Source organism: Seriola lalandi, unplaced genomic scaffold, assembly GCF_002814215.2.
Source record: "Seriola lalandi dorsalis isolate HSWRI2012SDOR001 ecotype SW California unplaced genomic scaffold, Sedor1 jcf7180002054240, whole genome shotgun sequence".
Lineage (NCBI taxonomy): Eukaryota > Metazoa > Chordata > Actinopteri > Carangiformes > Carangidae > Seriola > Seriola lalandi.
The window spans coordinates 137,251-156,105 of NW_019524793.1; the positions used below are offsets into that span (position 1 = coordinate 137,251).

The following is an 18,855-nucleotide window of genomic DNA, read 5'->3' on the forward strand; positions in this document are numbered from 1 at the left end:
GTATGGTTAAGGCATAGAGGTTTTGACAGTGAAATGTTGCCCCCTACTGTCTGACACAGTTGTTTTAAGAACACATCTCATTCACAGTCTATGGCTGTAATAAATAATATATCTGTTTAGCTACATTAATTCTGAATTATTCCAATCTGAAACAAAGCCTTTACAATTTCTGGTTGTTTCTAAAGATTCACGGCAACTTGTCTGGCCTGGATCAAGTACAGTCATGGATGAGACAATGGGCAGCTGGGAATGGACCATGGATGTTTTAATAGAGCATAAGTCATTTTTAGAATCTTTGTTGTCATTTTCTTCTACTAATTCTCATTTTGTGCCTATTTCTAGTCGTATTGTATTTTCTTTTTGTTGTAATTTTTTGTCTACTCCAACTCTCTTTGGCTTTTTTGCATCTCTGTGTGCTCATTTTGCATATATTCTACTCTTTTTGTGTCTGTTAAGACATTTTGTGTCTCTATTTAGTTGTTTTCCATTTGTATTTACTCATTCTCTGTCTGTTTATGGATGATGGCATCTCCTCTGTGACATTTTTTGCCAAATTATACTTGTTTTGTGCCTCTTTGTGGTCATTTTGTGCCCCTCTGTAGTGGCTTGGTTGACTTTCCAGCAAGAACTGTCATTTCATACAGAGGTTCTGGTCAAGAGGCATCCTGATCCCTTGGCCTCTGGGCCTGTGCCCTGTTGGCCCATTCAGAAATCCAATCCATCCATTCATGAGTACAATGAAACATAATCTCTTGGCTTTCAACAAAGCAGTAGTAGTACTTATCAGCCAATGACATCATAAAATATAATTAAACCATATTTTGATTCGGACTTTCAAAATGAGTGGCAGCTATGAATAAGAAGCAGCTGCAAGAAAAAAATACACACTCTTTCTTGCCAGTGTCTCAGGAGACACACTGTGAGAGATCCAACTGGCCACTTTTCATTGCCAAATATATTTGAGGGTATCATTTGATGGGCCTTGGGAAAACCATGTCATCACCTCATCATGATGGATGAGGAGCTCAGCAGTTTGTTAGGCATGATTGTTGTGAGGATGCATCAAAGACTTCAGATTGTTTGGACAAGCCAAGCACAGTTCTCTAATTCATACTTGGGAGATGGTCTGATGAGGCTCATGTCATATTCAAAATGATTTATAAACTGTGATTCTGAAGCATGTGAGAACAAGTGTTAGCTCTTAAAACAAGCATTACTCGGCAACCGTTAAGTTTGTATCTCTATCAACACAAAATTTCTGTGACACTCAGGACTAAACTCGCAAATATAGTGGAGCCAGAGAATCAACAGCGCTGTAGCATCACAGTATACCATAGTAACATCATTCCACCTCCAAATAGGGTATTATCATGCAATTGCTGGTAATACATATTTTTCAAATGAATACCATACCCAGGAATTAGGTAACCCTAACCCTAACCCAATCTTGTACTAATTTTATTATTTTAGGTGATATAGTGAGGTGGCGTTTAGCCTCTAACTTTGTGTAGTGTTGAAAAATAAACAGAGTCAGGGTAGTTGTAACTGGAGTCAACAAAGGAGTAAATTCAAGGAAATATTTTTTAACAAATACTTTATTTGTGGGGCACTGACCTTCTGATCTTGGAGATACATAGTATGACAACCATCCAATCAGAAACTGGTTGTTGTTGTTAGTTTTTCACATAAAAACGTTAAACCGTTTCCTGCTGGTCCAGGGGATCAAACCTCTGGCCACAAAGTGACATCTTCATCCTGAGGTTAAAGATGTGGCCATAGAACGTGCAGAACATGAGGTATACCTTCATAAACAAACACAGCCACATCTCATGTGCGAATAACTGCTTCTGTTAGGAACAACCAAACCAACCTACCATGACGTAAAAATGAAAAAAGCATTAGAATGACATTTACATGAAATATACAGATAATCATTAACTACACTGTTAACCCCTGGTCAACTAATTTATGCAACCACAGTGAATGAAAAGTTTTTACAACAGTGGTAAACTATCACTGTAAACGGACACAACTAATTTCTCACTGATAAATTCAATTGTTTTAGGAAATCACAAGTTGATAACCTGTGTGCAGTTAAGGTATGACAAGTGATACAAGCAATTACCAGCTGCAACAGTTTGGCTGTTATTGTTTTCATCTTGTGAGTCTGTGTGCGTCATCATGGCCAAATGTGGCCTTGGAGACTTAGGCACCTGCTGAACAACCAGAGTACTTTTGCAGGTCTTTATATTTCTGTCTGTCTGTATGTGGACAGATTTTGTTATAGTGATAGCGTCACAACTGTGCAAGACACAGTCACAAAACTTACAGGTTTGTAATTCAGATGAAAATGAAGGCTGTAGTCAGAAGTCATTACTACATGATAACATGAGAACTCAGTATTCATTAGTCAGAACGTCAACATGTTAACAGGCGTTGTGGCTGATGTTATCCCTTTTCAAGATGGTCTATTATTTTAGATTAAATCTACCTTTATCTGCAAGGTGAAAAAAATGATACAGATAAAGAAACATTCATGCAACAATCATGAAGACAAAGAAACATTCAGTGCCTCTACAATGTAATGTGCAACTCTACTTTTTGCTCTAGCCTGGTGTTGGTTGCATCATGGTGAGGGGCTGTTTATCTGCAGGATCTGCGAGGCTTGTGGACGTAGAAGCTACAATGAATGCAGCAAAATACATATAAATCACAGACAACAACCTGCTGCAGTGTTAAAGTTAAGTGGGACTTGTGGAAACAGTTATTTTCCAAAATATTACCCAGAATTTTAACGACGACTGGAAGAAGTAATTGCTGCCATGGGTGCCTGTATTAAATTCAGATTTAAAAGGGCTTAATTCTTATGCAACCACTTACTTTGTGTTTTATGTTTGTGACAAATTCACAGTTTATAAAGATTTATTTTACGCTTTGGTAATGAAATGTGTCCCAGTTGATCATTTTCAAAATGCCTAATTACATCCACTATGATACAGTGTTGTAAAACTCTAAACAGAAAAAAAATCCAAGGGGGTGAATACATTTTAAAGGCACTGTACAGCACTAAAAGAATCATGATAATTACATTATATCCAACTGGATATATAATCAAATAATTCAAAATAAATCAAATTATTATTTATTTTACGACAGTACAGTCACAGCAACTCAACGTATCAGACATTTAAACACAAGCAAAGAATTCTGGCATTTGAACATGAAAATCAAATATAATATTAGGCTTATTAGGCATAATTAATCCCTGGAAATAACCCAGCACACCTTTGGGATGTGTTAACTTTGCAGTGGTTTCCAATGTGATGTCATACTCCAGTCCACTTTCTTTTGCCAATAAAACATTCCTGGATAATCCTCCGTCAATGGTGCTGAGAACTCATGCACTTCTTCGACACATAATCCTCAGTTCTCAGATTCAACAGAAATATCTTTTAATATTCGCTGTTCCCTACGAACACGCATTCGCTCTTTGAAGTCCTCCAACTCTTTCCTCTGAAAACAAATATAGCACAGTCATGATTATCATCATATGCTGTGCTGTGCAGCAGTAAATCAAATACATGGCATTGAAAACACTGTACCTTATGAAGAGGTTTGTAAAAAAAAAGCTAAGGAAACATGAAGACAGACAAATTACTCTAAATACAACAATAATTTGTGGTTTCCAGTGGAGTCATGATAGAAGGTGGAAAAGGACGCTGTACAATTATTATCTGAATTTATAAAAGAACCCCATCTGACTTGAAAAATATGTGGTCTGTCAGTATGATTAGAAATATTGAAATGTACCATCACAATAGAGTGCTCCGATAATCTCCATGTGGTTTCACTGTGCCATTTATCTGATTGCTTTAGAGTGATATAATAAGGAAACACCAATATGGAGTGTTTAGTGATAAAGACAAAAAAAAGAAGAAAATGAAAAAATCACAGGTGTTAATGGTGGTGAGCTATGAATATGCAATCACTACCACAAACAATTGTTTCTTCTTTATGGACAGTATGGCCTTAAAAAACAGATAAGCTCTGTGTATTACACTTACATGCTGTGCCTCGTTAGGGGGGAAGATCTCCCTCTGGATACCATACAAGATGCCATAAGAGTAAAGAGAAAGACACATCTGTTATTACAAGAAAAAATATTAAGCCTCACAGAATGGACTGATCTAGGTACATCTATGAACAGCATTACTGACCTTTCTCTTTACTACGTATTCTTCAAAGTACTCTGCTTGATTAGAGACCCAGAACATGGCCACGGGAAAGGATAGATACAGCATCATCTGCTCAAAACAAAAACAAATGAGCTAGCCAGTGAGTTACAGTGGAAAATTGTTAGTTAGCTTCATGATAATGGCTAACTAGATCGAACCACAAAATCTAGACCGATTCGTAAGATTTTTAACCTTAAAACCAATGCACATTAACTATCCACGAATGCTGTCTAAACATGTTTGCAACTTACCCTAAACATCTCTATTTTAACACCCATTTTGACTCCGACTCCGGACGTTCCACGGGGAAATGTTACCTAAACCTCGGCCATCACTAAAGACCTTCACACTACTTCCGGGTTTGCAGAAGTTCCAATCACATGAAAGCTAGGACGCAAGCGTCAGGGCTATCAGTAAAAAATATTTTTAACCATGGGATCGTGCATCTGTGTTTTTAACAAAGCTGGAATTTGACAGTAATATTTTGATACTTTACTTTTTTTTTTTTGTCACTTGGATAACATACAATTTGAAAATCTCAAAATCTGAGGCTTACCTTTGGATCGCAGCTGACTTTCAGTTTAATGACATTTGGAGCCGCGTTTGTCCACCAAGGGGCGCCGCAAACCACTGGTTTTGTCTATATGTCATTCTCTGCACTTCTGGTAAGATTTGCAATAATTAACTGCAAAAAACTTTCATTGGTTGTTACTCTTGAATCTCATCCGTGGATACACCTGCTTTTCGTTTGTTTTTCTTTTTATTCCCAGGAAGTTAAATTATATGTAATCTAATCAGATATTTATTATTTCGTGTCACTTAGTTCAATGTGTCACATTCCAAGTGAAGTCAAATTTATTTATTCAGCCCAGTATCACAAATCACAAATTTGCCTCAAGGGGCATAACAATTCAGCATTACGACAACCTCTGTCCTTAGATCGTCATGTATACAGAATAGAGCCACAAAGTACGATCGAGCAACTTTCAGCTGTCGCCAACAGTCCTATCTGTGCCACATGACGTCCTATCCACCATGACTACTTGGAAAGAGGACTTACTACACAAACTTAAGAAGAGAAAGTGATAGGCACACAGCCTGAACGCTAATGTGCTTTAAGTAATTAAAAAATCATAGGATTAGACAGATGCAGTGATTATCAACTTTTAAAGGGAAAAGGATCTAACAGTGGCACCAATACTTTTGTAGTAGTTGTAATTTGTTTGTTAACTTCAGGATAGAGCAACAAAACAGAAGCTGATTTGACCGAAATTGAATGAAAGTTTAGTCTTACTTTTGCACGGTGCATTTTTTTTTTTAACTTTTAAATACATCTTCTATAGTTGCTGTGTACCTAACTGTCCTGTCGTATCTACTCAACGTTTTGCCCGTTGTCCTAGTGCACCTGCACAGATATAATTTCTCCTCTCAGTTGCCGCTAAAGTTGCAGTCGACGTGACGCGCTCTTTGCGTCCGAGACGAAAGACCTACGCGTGACGTCATCGACAACGAGAGGTGTTCAGGATCCTCGGAGAGAAAGATCCCGCGCGCCCTGGCAACCTGATATACCCAGGTAAACGCCGTTGTTTCAAACATTATTCTGCCTGTCATGTTGTCTCAGTAAACCGGATGAGTAGACAGCAAGAAACACGGTAACAGTGGCATAGAGGCTAAAGAGAAAGCGCTGATGTCCGGCTCCCACTGAGACCGTTCACTTGCACGGCGGCCTGTTCTGGCTAGCTAGCTTACTAGCTACAGCTAGTTGGTAGTTGTCTATCAAAAGACACAATAACTGCACCTACATTGAGTGTCTATCTGACATCCCTTGTTTGTCTCACCCACCGTTGGCCACAATTACGATACAAGTAGCCCAACAAATGCTGCTACGACCATCGTCTTGGCCATCAATGGCTAGTTTGCTCGTCGACTGTCTTGTGTTGTGGGAGACGGTGACGCCGTCACGGTGATGATGGCGCACACTCAGACTGGGGCTATTTTCTGAGAATGCAGTCAATGGAGCAGATAACAAAAATAGAAGACCAATGTTAATTGTCCAAGGCTTGCTGCCACGATATTGGAAACACAGCATCTTTACCCTCGTAGGCTTTCAGTTCTACTATGCTTTGCACGGACGTCCATTACGAAACCCAGGCAATAATCTATGCCCTGTGGCCTAACGTTAGGATCTTGGCTCCTTGACGATGATCGCTCGCCAGCGGTCATTACTTTGCAATTTATTGTTTTATCCACCACATCTGGTAATGATCCCTATCCCAGATAGATGTGTTTGGGTCTGTAATGTTTATGTGACTAATATGGCTGGGTATTACAGACACAAAGCAGTGGCATTCAGCCGACTGGTGTGTTCAAAGAGATTACTCATGCAGAGGCCCGTTACTTAGCATACTGTCCCTGCTGTTTTCTTGTAAGAGAAATCCTCAATTTCATAGGCGTGAAACGTGCTTTCTATTATTACGGTTGACCATTGGTATAGTAGTTAGAAGCCTAATGTGTAACAACTATACGTTTATCTAATGACAAACATTAGCCTACCTGCAGTCGCATGCTTGTTTGAATAGGCTTCTTTGAATAAAGGTGCTAGAGGTACAGTTACTGGTTACTTTTGCCTTCTAGATCTGCATTACCCAGATCTATATTGGTGATGAATTAAAGTAATGGGTCAGTTTTGTGATTAACTTTTCACAGGTTGGGTATAAAACGAGTTAAGTGTGTAAATAAAGTGGATAGATTAGGTCAAAGGACATGCAGTTATCAGATAAGGGGTAAATTAAATAAGCTCAGTAGACCAAGCTATTAAGCTCATTGCTACAAATGAATTTTCCAAGTTGAAATCTAAAAATTGTTCCATAAGTTTGTAAATAACGATAGGGTCAGAGTGCTTACAGATATCAGGTAAGCAGTAAATCAGTGATGTTGACGGCTGAACTATTAAGTAAATACCTAAAAATAATACTATGTAATGATTTTTGTGTTCTGTTTGAAACTGCTCAACTACCAAATGTCTAAAACTTGCTAGCCAGGAAAATGTGCAAGTGTGTTGCTTAATCTACAGATTTGGAACTAGATTAGGTCTGGCTGTGATTTTGGTCATTATCTTGTCCTGTGCAAAAGAACATACTTTTCTTGCCCTTGTTGTTTTTTATTAGTTTCAAAATTCCTTTTTTTTGGTTCTGTTCTCTCTGGTTTAGTTGCCATGGTAACACCATCCTTGGCCTAGTTGTGAATGACCTCTGAATGAAAAGGAGAGTGTGGTCTGGGAACAAATGAGCGAGTAAACAAAATCTATTATAGTGTCTATGTGCTTCATTTATCACTTGAATCATTGGCAGGAGTGTCATAAGACTGACTACAACTCTGGTCCTGTGGCTACTGCAAAAACATTTATAGTGCATGGAATTTTTGGTTTCTCTTCATCCACATTGAGACAGTGCATCGTTGTCATTCATTGACATGTTGAGATGTATTAGACGATACTGACAATTTTTTGTATTATTTGCTCATTATCGTTTCTATTACTTTTCCAGCTAATAACTATATCTGGATTTCATTTTAAGATGTTGTTAGAATCAGCCAATCTAATGCCAATCCCTTTTACCTGGACATAAAAGTTGTTATGGTAGCAGATTGATATACGACTCGTATCTACAGGTCCCAATACAATCCTGCACACAAACATTTCCATTACCTTCTGCTCACAGGGCACTTTATTAGGAACGCCTGTAACCTTGAGTAGACTTGCAGTTACCCACTCAGCCAATCTTGTGGCAGCAGTGCGATGCATAAAATCATGCAGGTGTTCACATCAAACATCAGAATAGGGAAAATTTGATCTCAGTGAGTTTGACTGTGGCATGATTGTGAGTGCCAGATGGAACACAACAATCTCTAGAGTTTGGTATGAAAATCAAAAAACATCCACTGCTTGGCAGCTCTGTGAACAGAAACACGTAGCTGAGATAGGTCAGATGAGAAAATGGGCAGACTTGTTCAAGCTGATAGACAGGCTATGGTAACTCTGATAACTATTCTTTACAAATAATGCATCATTTCACAAAGCAAAAGTTTTCTCAAACTGGTTTTCACAACCATGACATTGAGTTCAGTGTTTTTCAGTAGCCTCTCAAATCATCACATCTGAATCCAATACCTTTTGAATGTGGTAGAACAGGAGATTTGCAGCATGAATGTGCAGCTGACAAATTTGCAGAAATCATGTGATGCAATCATGTCAATATGAACCAGAATCTCAAAGGAAATATTTCCAACATCATTTGGAATCCATGCCATCAAGAATTGAGGCTGTTTTGAGAACAAAGGGAGGCCCTATGCATTATTGGTGTAGTGTTTCTAATAAATTGTTTGGTGAGTGTATACACTCAGTTGCCAGTTAATTTTGGTCAGGACCTGACTGCATCTTGAACGGCAGTGTGGTCAACAGGCCCAGCCTGCATGGGATAAGACGGCACATCTTGTGAAGCAAGGTTTGGACATTAATTGAATTGAACTAATTGGATGATTGTGCTGAGTAATATCTGGAGATACTTCAAGTAGTGGAGTCAAGGTTGAAAGGTTTCTGGGTTTAAATTAATTATCTAGCAAACCCACCCGTGAGATAGGCCCAGGGACATAAATGTCCTGTGTGAATGCCTGTGTATCGGAGACGATTGATTGCAAACAACATTGGCATAGCATCGCCTTTTAAGTTGATATGGCAAACGTGTTAACAAGAAGTTGTACACATCCAGTATTGAAACAGCAACATAATCAATAATTTGGGGTTCATGTTCTGGCTAGCTGGTGAATGTAAGTTCAGTATTCACTCTCCTTTAGCTCTGTTTTTGGTCTCTGACAACTTCTGGAAATATTTGTCGCTTTTGCTGTCTGCCATTTGTTGCTGAGCAGGTTGTGTACAGTGGGTTTTTAGAGGTTTTTCAATGCTATGAGAGTAGTGAGAGTGACTAAAGCAGTAATGATGTGGGCAGGACTACTGAACATTGAGCTGAAACCACTATAAAGCTCCATAAAGCTGAGTGAAGCTGCAGATTTGGGTGATAACTTTATATGTTCATCATTACCAGTGTCGCATTGTTTTTACATTGTTATTTGATACATTGTTGTTATAAAAAAATATTTACTATAGCTCTATAGTATACTATAAAGTAAATTCCTTTATCACTTCAAAAATGCATAGATAATAAGTGTGAAGATACTTAAAGGGAAACCCCAGTGATTTAATACAGTACTGCACTTCCATAAAATTGGAGGATTTATAAGAGACAGATTAAAAGTCAATGATAAAAAATCGAAGCAATAGAAACCTGAACTTTTGGTCTGTATTATGGGTCAAACTTTTATTCATTAGAATCCCTTGTCCAAAATACAAACTTCTTTCAAATGTAAGCTTTTTGATCGAAATTCCGCTCAAGCCCAAACAGATCACTTTTTTTTTTTCATACGTACGAAAGTTCCCTCTAGAGCTAGAGAGGATATTATACAACTGATTTCAGAGGCTGAGTAGTGCAAACCGATCTTGATGCGAAAAATCCGTGGATCTGCTTAAAAATTGGTTCAATATATATTCCCTCATCCTGGATCGAGACAATTTGTCAATCTTTGCAGTGTGTTGCAATAGTGAAGGAAGGGCGTGAGAAATGCTTAAATTACGGTTACAGGGACAGAATGATTTTCTGGGTGTAAAAAGCAATATTTAATAACTACTGAAGTATTCTTTGTTAGATTCAGTTAATGCTCGGATAACAAAAAGGCTTTGGTCATTATTTCTACTAAGTAGCTCTTTCACCACCCTTCTTCTTTCTGTTGTTTTTCCGGGTGCATAACTGAATGTACATAAGTGCACGATACACCATGTCAAGTTGGCAAATTGCCTGTTCCCTGTTTTCTCCACTCTGAGTCCCTGTAGATCCCGGCTGCTCTGGTGCTCTGATGATTAATGGAAGCGCCCTCAGACTTTCTCGCAGTCTCATCTCTGTGTGCGCCGCTGCCTCTTCCTCTGACCCAACCCCCAGTCTGAATGCTCTCTCCTTCGCCTTCCCCCTTCCTCACACTATCATCCCTCCCTCCCTCCTTCCCTCCTTCCCCGTGTCTGAATACGATCTCCCCCCACCCTTCCAATGACAGGGCCATCGGTTTGGCCGACTCTGAATTGCTGTAGGTCGGAGCTTTGTCACTCTGGCAGCTGCTGTATTGTCTCTGGGAATGGTGCATATGGCACGTGGACGGGAAGAGGGTCTGTGAGGACACCGTCGGTGTCTGGCTGCAGCACAGAGTAGCTGCTGTTTGTTTCATTTGGGAATACAGACATTGTGCATGTCTATTACCACTCACCTGACAAGTGTACATTGCACATGATGGGTGCTTTACATTCCTGACCTCTTGTGGTTTTGACACCTGACTAATTTTGAAACTGCATTGGTGTGTGCTTGCTAGCAGTTATGTGACATTTAAAATTGATTGAGAGGTGAGAGGTCAGTGGTTGTCTTGTCTGTGGTAGTACACATAATGTTGATTGGCTTAATAGACTGGTGGAGGCTAAAAAACAATATTCTATGGTTTGAGGAGTTATATGAAGTCATAAAATGTCAGTAATATCCACTCACCATTAAACAGTTGCTTCTCACTTGCCCTAGAATTTGCTCATATTCTCTCTTCCTGAGTATTGAACAAGAGGTTGAAAGTCTAGTGTTACTTTAACAAGGTTAAGCATTGTCAGGTAGGTTGTATAACTGATGTATAAAGAAACTCTCTATATGTCACATATGTCTCTGGAGATTGTATCTGGAATTATGATTTCTGCCTAGCAGCCATACTTGCATATGTTCCTTGATTCTACCATCATCACACAGAGAGATGTCTCATCTTTTGGCCCTTTTATATGCATTAGGCATGTATTATGAGGTAGCATTTACTAGCACTTCTGAATTTTGGTAATTATGGTACAGACATGTTTTCACCTCTTCAACTAAGAACTTGATTTTTACTTTTGTGAGTTTTTGTATCAGTCATATCTCTTGAATAAGATTTGACTGAACTAAACATATGTGGTCACAGTCATATACAAAGTTAAATTTGTCTAGCCAGTAATGCATCACAGATTAATGTTGGAAAAATAACCCAGTTCATCTCATTTAAAGAGTTTGGTACTTCCTGCCACCAGTGCAGTCACTGTACTGCCATGAACATAATTACTGGAGACTGCTCTGCTACAGGAAGGCACAGTGGGTGGTCTCACTGTTTTGAACTCGTTCTGTCACACTCTCTGTTACTCTCTGTGATCATTTCAGTTTTCCTTCATGTTCCCAGCTGTTGACCGATACACTGCCCTGCATTATATCCAGATTATAATTTACCTGCTTTCTTGAGCTCTTCAGTGTCTAGTCTCTGCCTTCATGCAAATTGTTGGTGGCACAGTATACTTTATTAATTAGAAGAATTTACAGAGACTAATATTTTTACATGACTTCATGATTACAATATACAAGATTAATTGTTTTAGGAGTCACATAGCCACATACTGCCAATTTTATTTTACCTGGTGTGGGTTTCACGAAAAGGAGTTGTTTCAAAAAAGATTTTAGAAATATCTAGGATTTAGGGAAAAAAAGTATTTAGAATTTGTTGAATCACAGTGCTGCTACAGTCTGGTTTTCCAGTAGATTTGCCCTTTTCGATGAAGTGGTCACTTTGGTAACTCAGATGTGAGTTAGAGCTGCTGGTGTTTCTGGTTAGTTTTATAGATCTAGTCTAATATTGGATGTTTTCTCTTCAATACTTTGTAGAATAAAAAACATATTTTGTATTGGAGTAGTTCTGCCACAATATGAAATGTGAATGGTATATGAGTAGAGATGGAGTGCAGATAAGGGAGCCCTTAAATTTGTGGGGGAAGGCTTATACAAGATCACTCCAAGGGAAACGAGTGAGTGGGGGTGGGGCATGATGAAATGGACTAAGGAAAAGACAAGAAGGGGGTGGGGTGTTAAAGGTGTAACAGAGAGAGAGAGGAGAGAGCAAGGACCTCAAGCTATTGATGGGGAAAGAGGGGAGGGGTGGAACGAGCAAGCGCGTAGGAGAGAGGGAGGGAGGGAGGGGTGTGTGTGGGCTGAGGCACCGCTGAATGAGGAAGCAGCATAGCCATTTTTACTGTTGAGTAACTGCATGCTGGTCTGCCTGTCCTAGAGAGAGGGTGAGAGAGCGAGCTACAGGAATAAAGTGCTCCTCCTGGATCTTATCGAAGCTTTCTCCTCTCTCTCACCTTCTTCTCTCTTCCTTGTACACCGCTTGCTTCCTGCTTGTGTCTATTTAAGTTGGGGAGGCCCTGGAGAGGACACACAATGGAGCGAAGAGCCTGTGGCAACTGGGCCGTTGTACTGCTGAGAGGGGGATGGGGTAGAGAGAGGACCGGTTCACACAGCTAACACAGCCTGCTGGCTGAAGGCTTCCACAGCCTCCTCTCCCCGCCTGGACCCACTGTTTCCAAGCTGGGGCCTTTTTCCTGGAACAACCACCCTCAAATGCCGCTTGGACTACACTAAGGATTACTCACCGTGTTCTGTGGGATTTTAGTACACATACTGGAGCCTGAAGAATAAATCTCTCGTGTGTTTTGGATGAGAGAAAAGGAAAAACAAACTTCTGTGTAATTCTTTCGAGCCTTTTTTTGTCTTTTGGTTTCTGTTTCTGTTTAGTGGAGTTCATAAATGGATTACAAGATGCACGCCAAGTCAAACGATTTGCTGGATTTTCAAAAACTGGATGCCCTTCTGGAAAAAATTGCACATTCAGTCTCTGTGAAAAGGTAATGTTATCTGTTGAGATAGACTCTCCTACAAAGTATATATCATATGTATACAAAATATTATCAATTGAAATACATGGTTAAAAAGCTGAGTACAAGACTAAATTAAAGACAGCCTGGAGTTATGGTTCTTAGGACTATCATGTGGTTAGCTCTATCCCTAGTTTTACATGGCCCAGCACAACAGTCCAGTTTAGAAGTACGTTTTCTGTGTTGTGTTGAGAATAGTATTGTTATCCAGATTTCAGCCAGAAGCCATGAACCTACCTCCTGGTGAGAGAGGGGGTGTGGGGGAAGGGGGACTAAAGAGGAAGAAGGGGGTTGTGTGTGTGGCAGTAGTAGAAATGTCTTCTGATTCCTGGTAGGGTTTGGCTTCCTTATCCTTACCAGCCGCGAAATTAACCTGAAAGAGCTGGCATGATTCTTGTCTTTTCCTGTTACAATGTGCCTGACTCATGGTTAGTCTTTTTGAGTCAGTTTGTGTGCTCATGCACTGAGTCATACAGTAAGTGCTTGTAATCAGCACTAGGGGAAACTTATTTAAGTTTGTAACCTTGCGATGAATTATTGTAAATAAGGAATCCTGTGAGATTTATAATTTCTGGTTTAAATACCCATGACACAGAAGTAAACAAAGACCCTACTTGTACTTCTCTTACATTTGTCGAGAGACACACTAAAGTAGCATAGGTCATGCGTGGTAAGAATCCAAAACTAGGATTTGGAACCGTCGAGAATAAAAATACAGTGCACTGGCCAAGAAGTGTTGGAGTGTTACCATAGAAACCATGGCAACATTTTCTTTCTTGAAGCAAAGTTTCAGAGGTAGTCGAATAAGATAGCAATTGACCAATCACACATGATACAAGGTAGCCAAAGTTAGAATAGTTAACTCTGCTACACACATAATGTGTCTTGTAATAGTATTGGTGTAAAACTTTTGCAGTACTTAGCCCCACACTTTACAATTTTGAGAGATGTGGAGAGCTTATTATGCTGAGTGTGTACGTCACCTTAATAATGTTATACTAATACTGATAAAATTAATGACTCTTTCACAGTTAAAAATTACACTATAAGTTGAATGGGACTTGGTGTCAGCAGACACATAATCGATTTTGAAGGGACTTGGCGTCAGCAAACTCAGTAGAAGACTTGCTAATTTTAAGCTTAACCATAACAGATTATCAGACACAATAGTGATGAATAATACATCATTGAAAGCTCATAAAATACATACATATACTGTTGTCATTAAAGCTTTATCGACACAGTTACTTATTACAACTGTTATTTTAGTTATGAGATGTATCAAATAATGCTGTCACAAAATTCCTGCTCCTGCTTGACTTGTCATTGTTCACAAAATGGATAGAACATTTTCATATGATAAATTATAATTCTAGACAGTTTACCAGTGTTACTGAAGAGCATAAGACCCAGGGCTTTGACACACTTGAGTGAACAGATGGCCTTCACACGCCACTGGATCATAGTTGAGGGTGGGTCTCTGATCATTGCCCATCATTTTTGGAGCTGGCACCGTTAGCACTAGTTATTCTACATCATTTGAACAGTTGGCATGTTGAATCAACAGCGGCATAGAAAATTAATGATTTCATTAATTTAGTGCAGTTTCTCGTTATTTTTCACCTGTACCATTTTTTTCCTTCTCCGATAAGTTAGAGGGGGCCACTGGCTAACAACAACACCAAAGCAAAACACAACTTTATACATCAGTTTTCCTGTTATGGTGCATCCTCATCACAATACATTTGAAAATGAAAACGACCCCTTCCAGATGAGCGTTTTAGCGCCGTAGCAGAATTAATCTCCATTCATACTAGCATGCCTGAAAAAGGCATATCACATGGCCATTAAGGTGCACTGGGCATGCATGGGCTGGTGTGAACAGGAAGTAGATTTTCTACTGTGCAGCTGGTTGCTTAATAACAGTAAATACTACAAATGTCCGGCAAGAGATTTCTTTGCTTGGATCGACAACAAGGTTAAACTGTTACCGAAAGTAACACACCAGAATAAGGCAGACACAGCAGACAGAATCATTTGCAGTGGTCTCAGTTTCTCCCTGTCCAGACTGAAATGCAACCCTAGAGTTTTCAAACTAAAACACGGTCAGCAGCATTTCCAAACGCCTCCATTTTAGGTGCTTGAAAACTCTTGACTACTATGGATACCAGGCGTAAACATAGCAAAAGTGATATGTTTTTTACACTCAAATGTATCAGTCTGGATGTAGTCTTAGAGCAGCTATCTGAAAACACATTGGTAATTGATGTCCCAGGGATGCACATCAAGTTGCATCTACTTTGTACAATGACAGTTCGTGTTTCCTTGATCGCTCAAGTTCCTAATGGTGATCAATCAATCATCTTTTAACCATATCTAGGGCTTATCTTTTATTTTTGTCCTCCCTTTTATAGTGTTTTTTTACAGTCAGACCTGTTCTTGAATCTCAACTGAATAAGCCCAGAACCCAGTTGAATTAAAGCAAAAACACACTCACGTTCCTCATCAACTAACCAATCTCACGGAAAAAACTGAAATAAAAACATGCATGCACAGAGACAAATGAGGTAGAGCATCAGTGTAATCAATACATTGCGGTGTATTGGCAGACAGCCTTTGAGGTGGAGCTGCTCCCTGGAGTAGGGTTGAAGGTGGTTTTATGAAAGCGTGAATAGGTGGTGAATAGGCAGAGGGTAGTGTTCTTGGCCTTGTCACTGTGGTCCAATTAATTATTTATTTCTTTGCTTTCAGGCAAAAACAGGCCATCATTTTAACACTTAGTGAGGGCCTCAAGTGGAATCTGCAGGACTACATTTTTGCTTGAAATTGACCCCCCCCCATTCCCCCAACATACATGAATGATTAATAGTTTGCTTTCATGAGGGACACAGACATTTTGCTATTATGTATCCCTCTTCCATGTAGGATGTTCACTGTGAGGCTGCACACAGGACCAAATTTCCTGGTGTGAGATGTGCATCCCCCACCCCAGTAACCAGAGCTGCTTCCTCCCCAGAAAACATTCCACAGCAGTTTGCAGTGATGTATGTCCAGGTCAAAGGTCAACTGTTATTCCAGATCTGAGAGTGATGTAGGACATGCAGCAGCAGGAAGTGGACCTCCTGATTGACCTCTGTAGGGGGCTTCTGCAGACTTGATTAGTCTCACATGCCAACATTGCTCTTACACCAGAACAGCAGGTCATTCAGACCGGGTTATACTTATTTATCATATAGACCAGTCGAATGTGATGTCACAAGTGATGTCAACATCCAGGCTTACTCAAGCTTTAAATAAAAAATAAAAAATCACCCTCTCAAATCCAAACCTGCATTGCTATTTTCATTGTGATGTAATGTTAATGGAATTAGGGAAATATGTATGTGATTTTTTTTTTTTTTTTTTTAGCTTGAATGGGACCGTGTGTGTAATCTACTGGGATTTAAAGTTTATAGTACTAATTATCACTAATTGGCCAAAAGGCATCATGCATGGTTTTTGTCTTGGATTTATCTACACAGTGTATCTGTTTTTGAAGCAATTACTGTTTCTGACATTACTACATGATAAATCAATTGAAGAAATGAGTAATAAAAATCCATGTCTGGTTTAATAACAGTTATATAATCAACTATCATCTTAAAAAAAGAGACTAACCGAATACGTTGGTTCTCATTCCAAATATTACTTTGTCAGTTGAATTACAAAGAACAACAAACATTACTTCAACTTTGTCCATGTTGTTTTTCTGTCTAGTCAGGTGCAAAAGACCAAGACATCACAAACCAGACCACTGTATTGTAATCATTAGTTGGACTAAAATCTCCTTTATCCTCAATAGTTGTTGATATGCCATGAAAATGCAAACAAAAATGCACTGAAGGAGCTTTTAGCTCTTGAATGTGTTTGGATGCAAGGACCTAAATGACATTTATGACACAGACATGACATTTATGACATCTGTGCATTAAAATTGCAACATAAAGCGCCTACAGCCTGTGACAAACTGCATTAACTAGATTGGACAGAAAACAATAAAGCAAGCAGGGTACTGTATTAGTGAAAAAGTTTACTCCGGCTTTTATAAATCACCAGCAAAATAATGCAATGTACAGTTGTGTGGTCATACAAAAGTAAGAAGTCAACTGCCTGTTGCGTCTCACTCTGTTGATGACTTGTATTGTGGTTCAGTGAGGTATAACAATACTTGTTTTCATTAGGATTGAGATGGTAGGTAGTCACTCTGTCTTAGTAGGAAAAATTTATGAAAACTTTTTGCGTATCATTTCATGTGTAACATAAAAATGCAGATCTCAAACTTTGAGTTGGACCTGAGCTGTCATGTGTTTTTGTGCATGCATGAGAAAGAGAATACTGAAGAGCACAAGGCAGCAGGCCAAACTGCTATCAGTAGCACCACAAAATAGACTGCAGGGATGTCAGTGAGTAAGTTGTACATATATGCCTGCTACAAATACTACTACTACAGCCTGAAACCTACAAGAAGTGTCTTTGATGCTGCTTCATTTATTGTGTCTGTCACTGTATTCCCAGAGGTTTGTTTACACGTCGTTGTTGCAGTGCTGAAATGTCAGTGACTGTCAACGTAAGTGTGCTTGTCACTGATGTTAATGAGCTGTTGAAGACAATCTGGCAGTATTTGTGTGTGTGCTTATGATGAGGATTTGCTCCGCTCAGCACTGGAGGCCAGCTGGAATAAGATCATACTGTAGCTACCATTTTTGGACTTTGTCCTTGTTAATACTATAGATGTTACTGTCTCATGCCCTTAGCCATATGGACTGTGCCTGCTGGTAAAATGCTGTCTTACCTCAGATAGGCATGTTCTTCTGTGTCCCCTCTAGGCTTTGAGTCAACATCTTCCCTCCAGCTTGAGTCATTAAGTCAGCATCGTTTGTACACAGCTATACAATGCTAATGGATTGCAACTGGAAGCTTACAATTTCCCACTGGAGACATCATATAAGATTCCAAGACAGCTCAGTAGTGATACTGAATAGAGGACTTTGAGGTCCTTTAATTTACATTCTGCAATGTCTGGGCATTACAAGTTTGTGTATGATTATTATCTTGACACCCAGCAGTATCTTTCTCATTCACATTTTAATTTTAACAAAAGGCTCTTTGTAGTTGACATATATTTTTATAAATGAAACTGACACACTCTTACTATGGTAGTCTATTCTGAGTAACCAGAAAAATAGAAACTGCAGTACAGTATGGTACAATAGTTCTATGTTACAATATGAGGCTGTAAAGCATTATATCATTAAGGGTTTTTGTAATATTTCATTACATTTAACACATGGAAGAACAAAATATTAGAACCAACATACAAAATAATTCTGAGTAAAACCGAGCCCCATACGCAACAACGTGTGATGTGTTTGACACAATCCTCCCATAACCATAAAAATCCATTCAAATTTTCTGCAACTTGTTCCACAGTAGCCCTTCTGTGGAAATGATTTGTAGTGGGCTATCTTGCCCTCTTGCATCAGTGATGGGCCGATTTATGGTTTGTCTGTCCTCAGACTACTATTTGTATGTAACCCCTGCTGTCTGAGAGCACCATATAAGTATAAGATGCTCCCACCCAGTCCTCTGCCCATAATGATTTGACCATTGTCAGAGTTCCTCAGGTCTTTACACCTTCCTATTTCTCCTGCATCCAGTGCGTTGATTGCAAGAACTGACTGCTCATTTATTGTCTAATGTATCCCAGACCATGAC

The 18,855-nt window shown here is 39.2% G+C and overlaps 2 protein-coding genes across 4 annotated transcripts in view; one reads left to right on the plus strand and one right to left on the minus strand.

Annotated features, from left to right (window-relative positions):
• Positions 1–3,126: 3,126 nt before the first annotated feature.
• On the minus strand, positions 3,127–4,612 carry pet100 (PET100 cytochrome c oxidase chaperone). The gene is made up of 4 exons (XM_023404383.2): positions 4,487–4,612; positions 4,218–4,304; positions 4,065–4,097; positions 3,127–3,513 (listed from the first exon to the last, which is right to left on the minus strand). Exons 1-4 carry the CDS (start codon positions 4,511–4,513, stop codon positions 3,424–3,426), a joined length of 237 nt encoding a protein of 78 aa, XP_023260151.1. The 5' UTR covers positions 4,514–4,612; the 3' UTR covers positions 3,127–3,423.
• A 1,105-nt stretch (positions 4,613–5,717) lies between these two features.
• Positions 5,718–18,855, plus strand: part of brd4 (bromodomain containing 4) — a 30,637-nt gene continuing 17,499 nt past the window's right edge. Inside the window, exons 1-2 of one of the 3 annotated variants that reach the window (XM_023404285.2) lie at positions 5,793–5,808; positions 12,581–13,071. In XM_023404285.2, the coding sequence (XP_023260053.1) occupies positions 12,974–13,071 (98 nt within the window). In that variant the 5' untranslated portion in view covers positions 5,793–5,808; positions 12,581–12,973. Of the gene's footprint in view, positions 5,809–12,427; positions 13,072–18,855 lie in introns of those variants that run through there. The other 2 variants (XM_023404286.2, XM_023404284.2) reach the window with 2 other exon arrangements.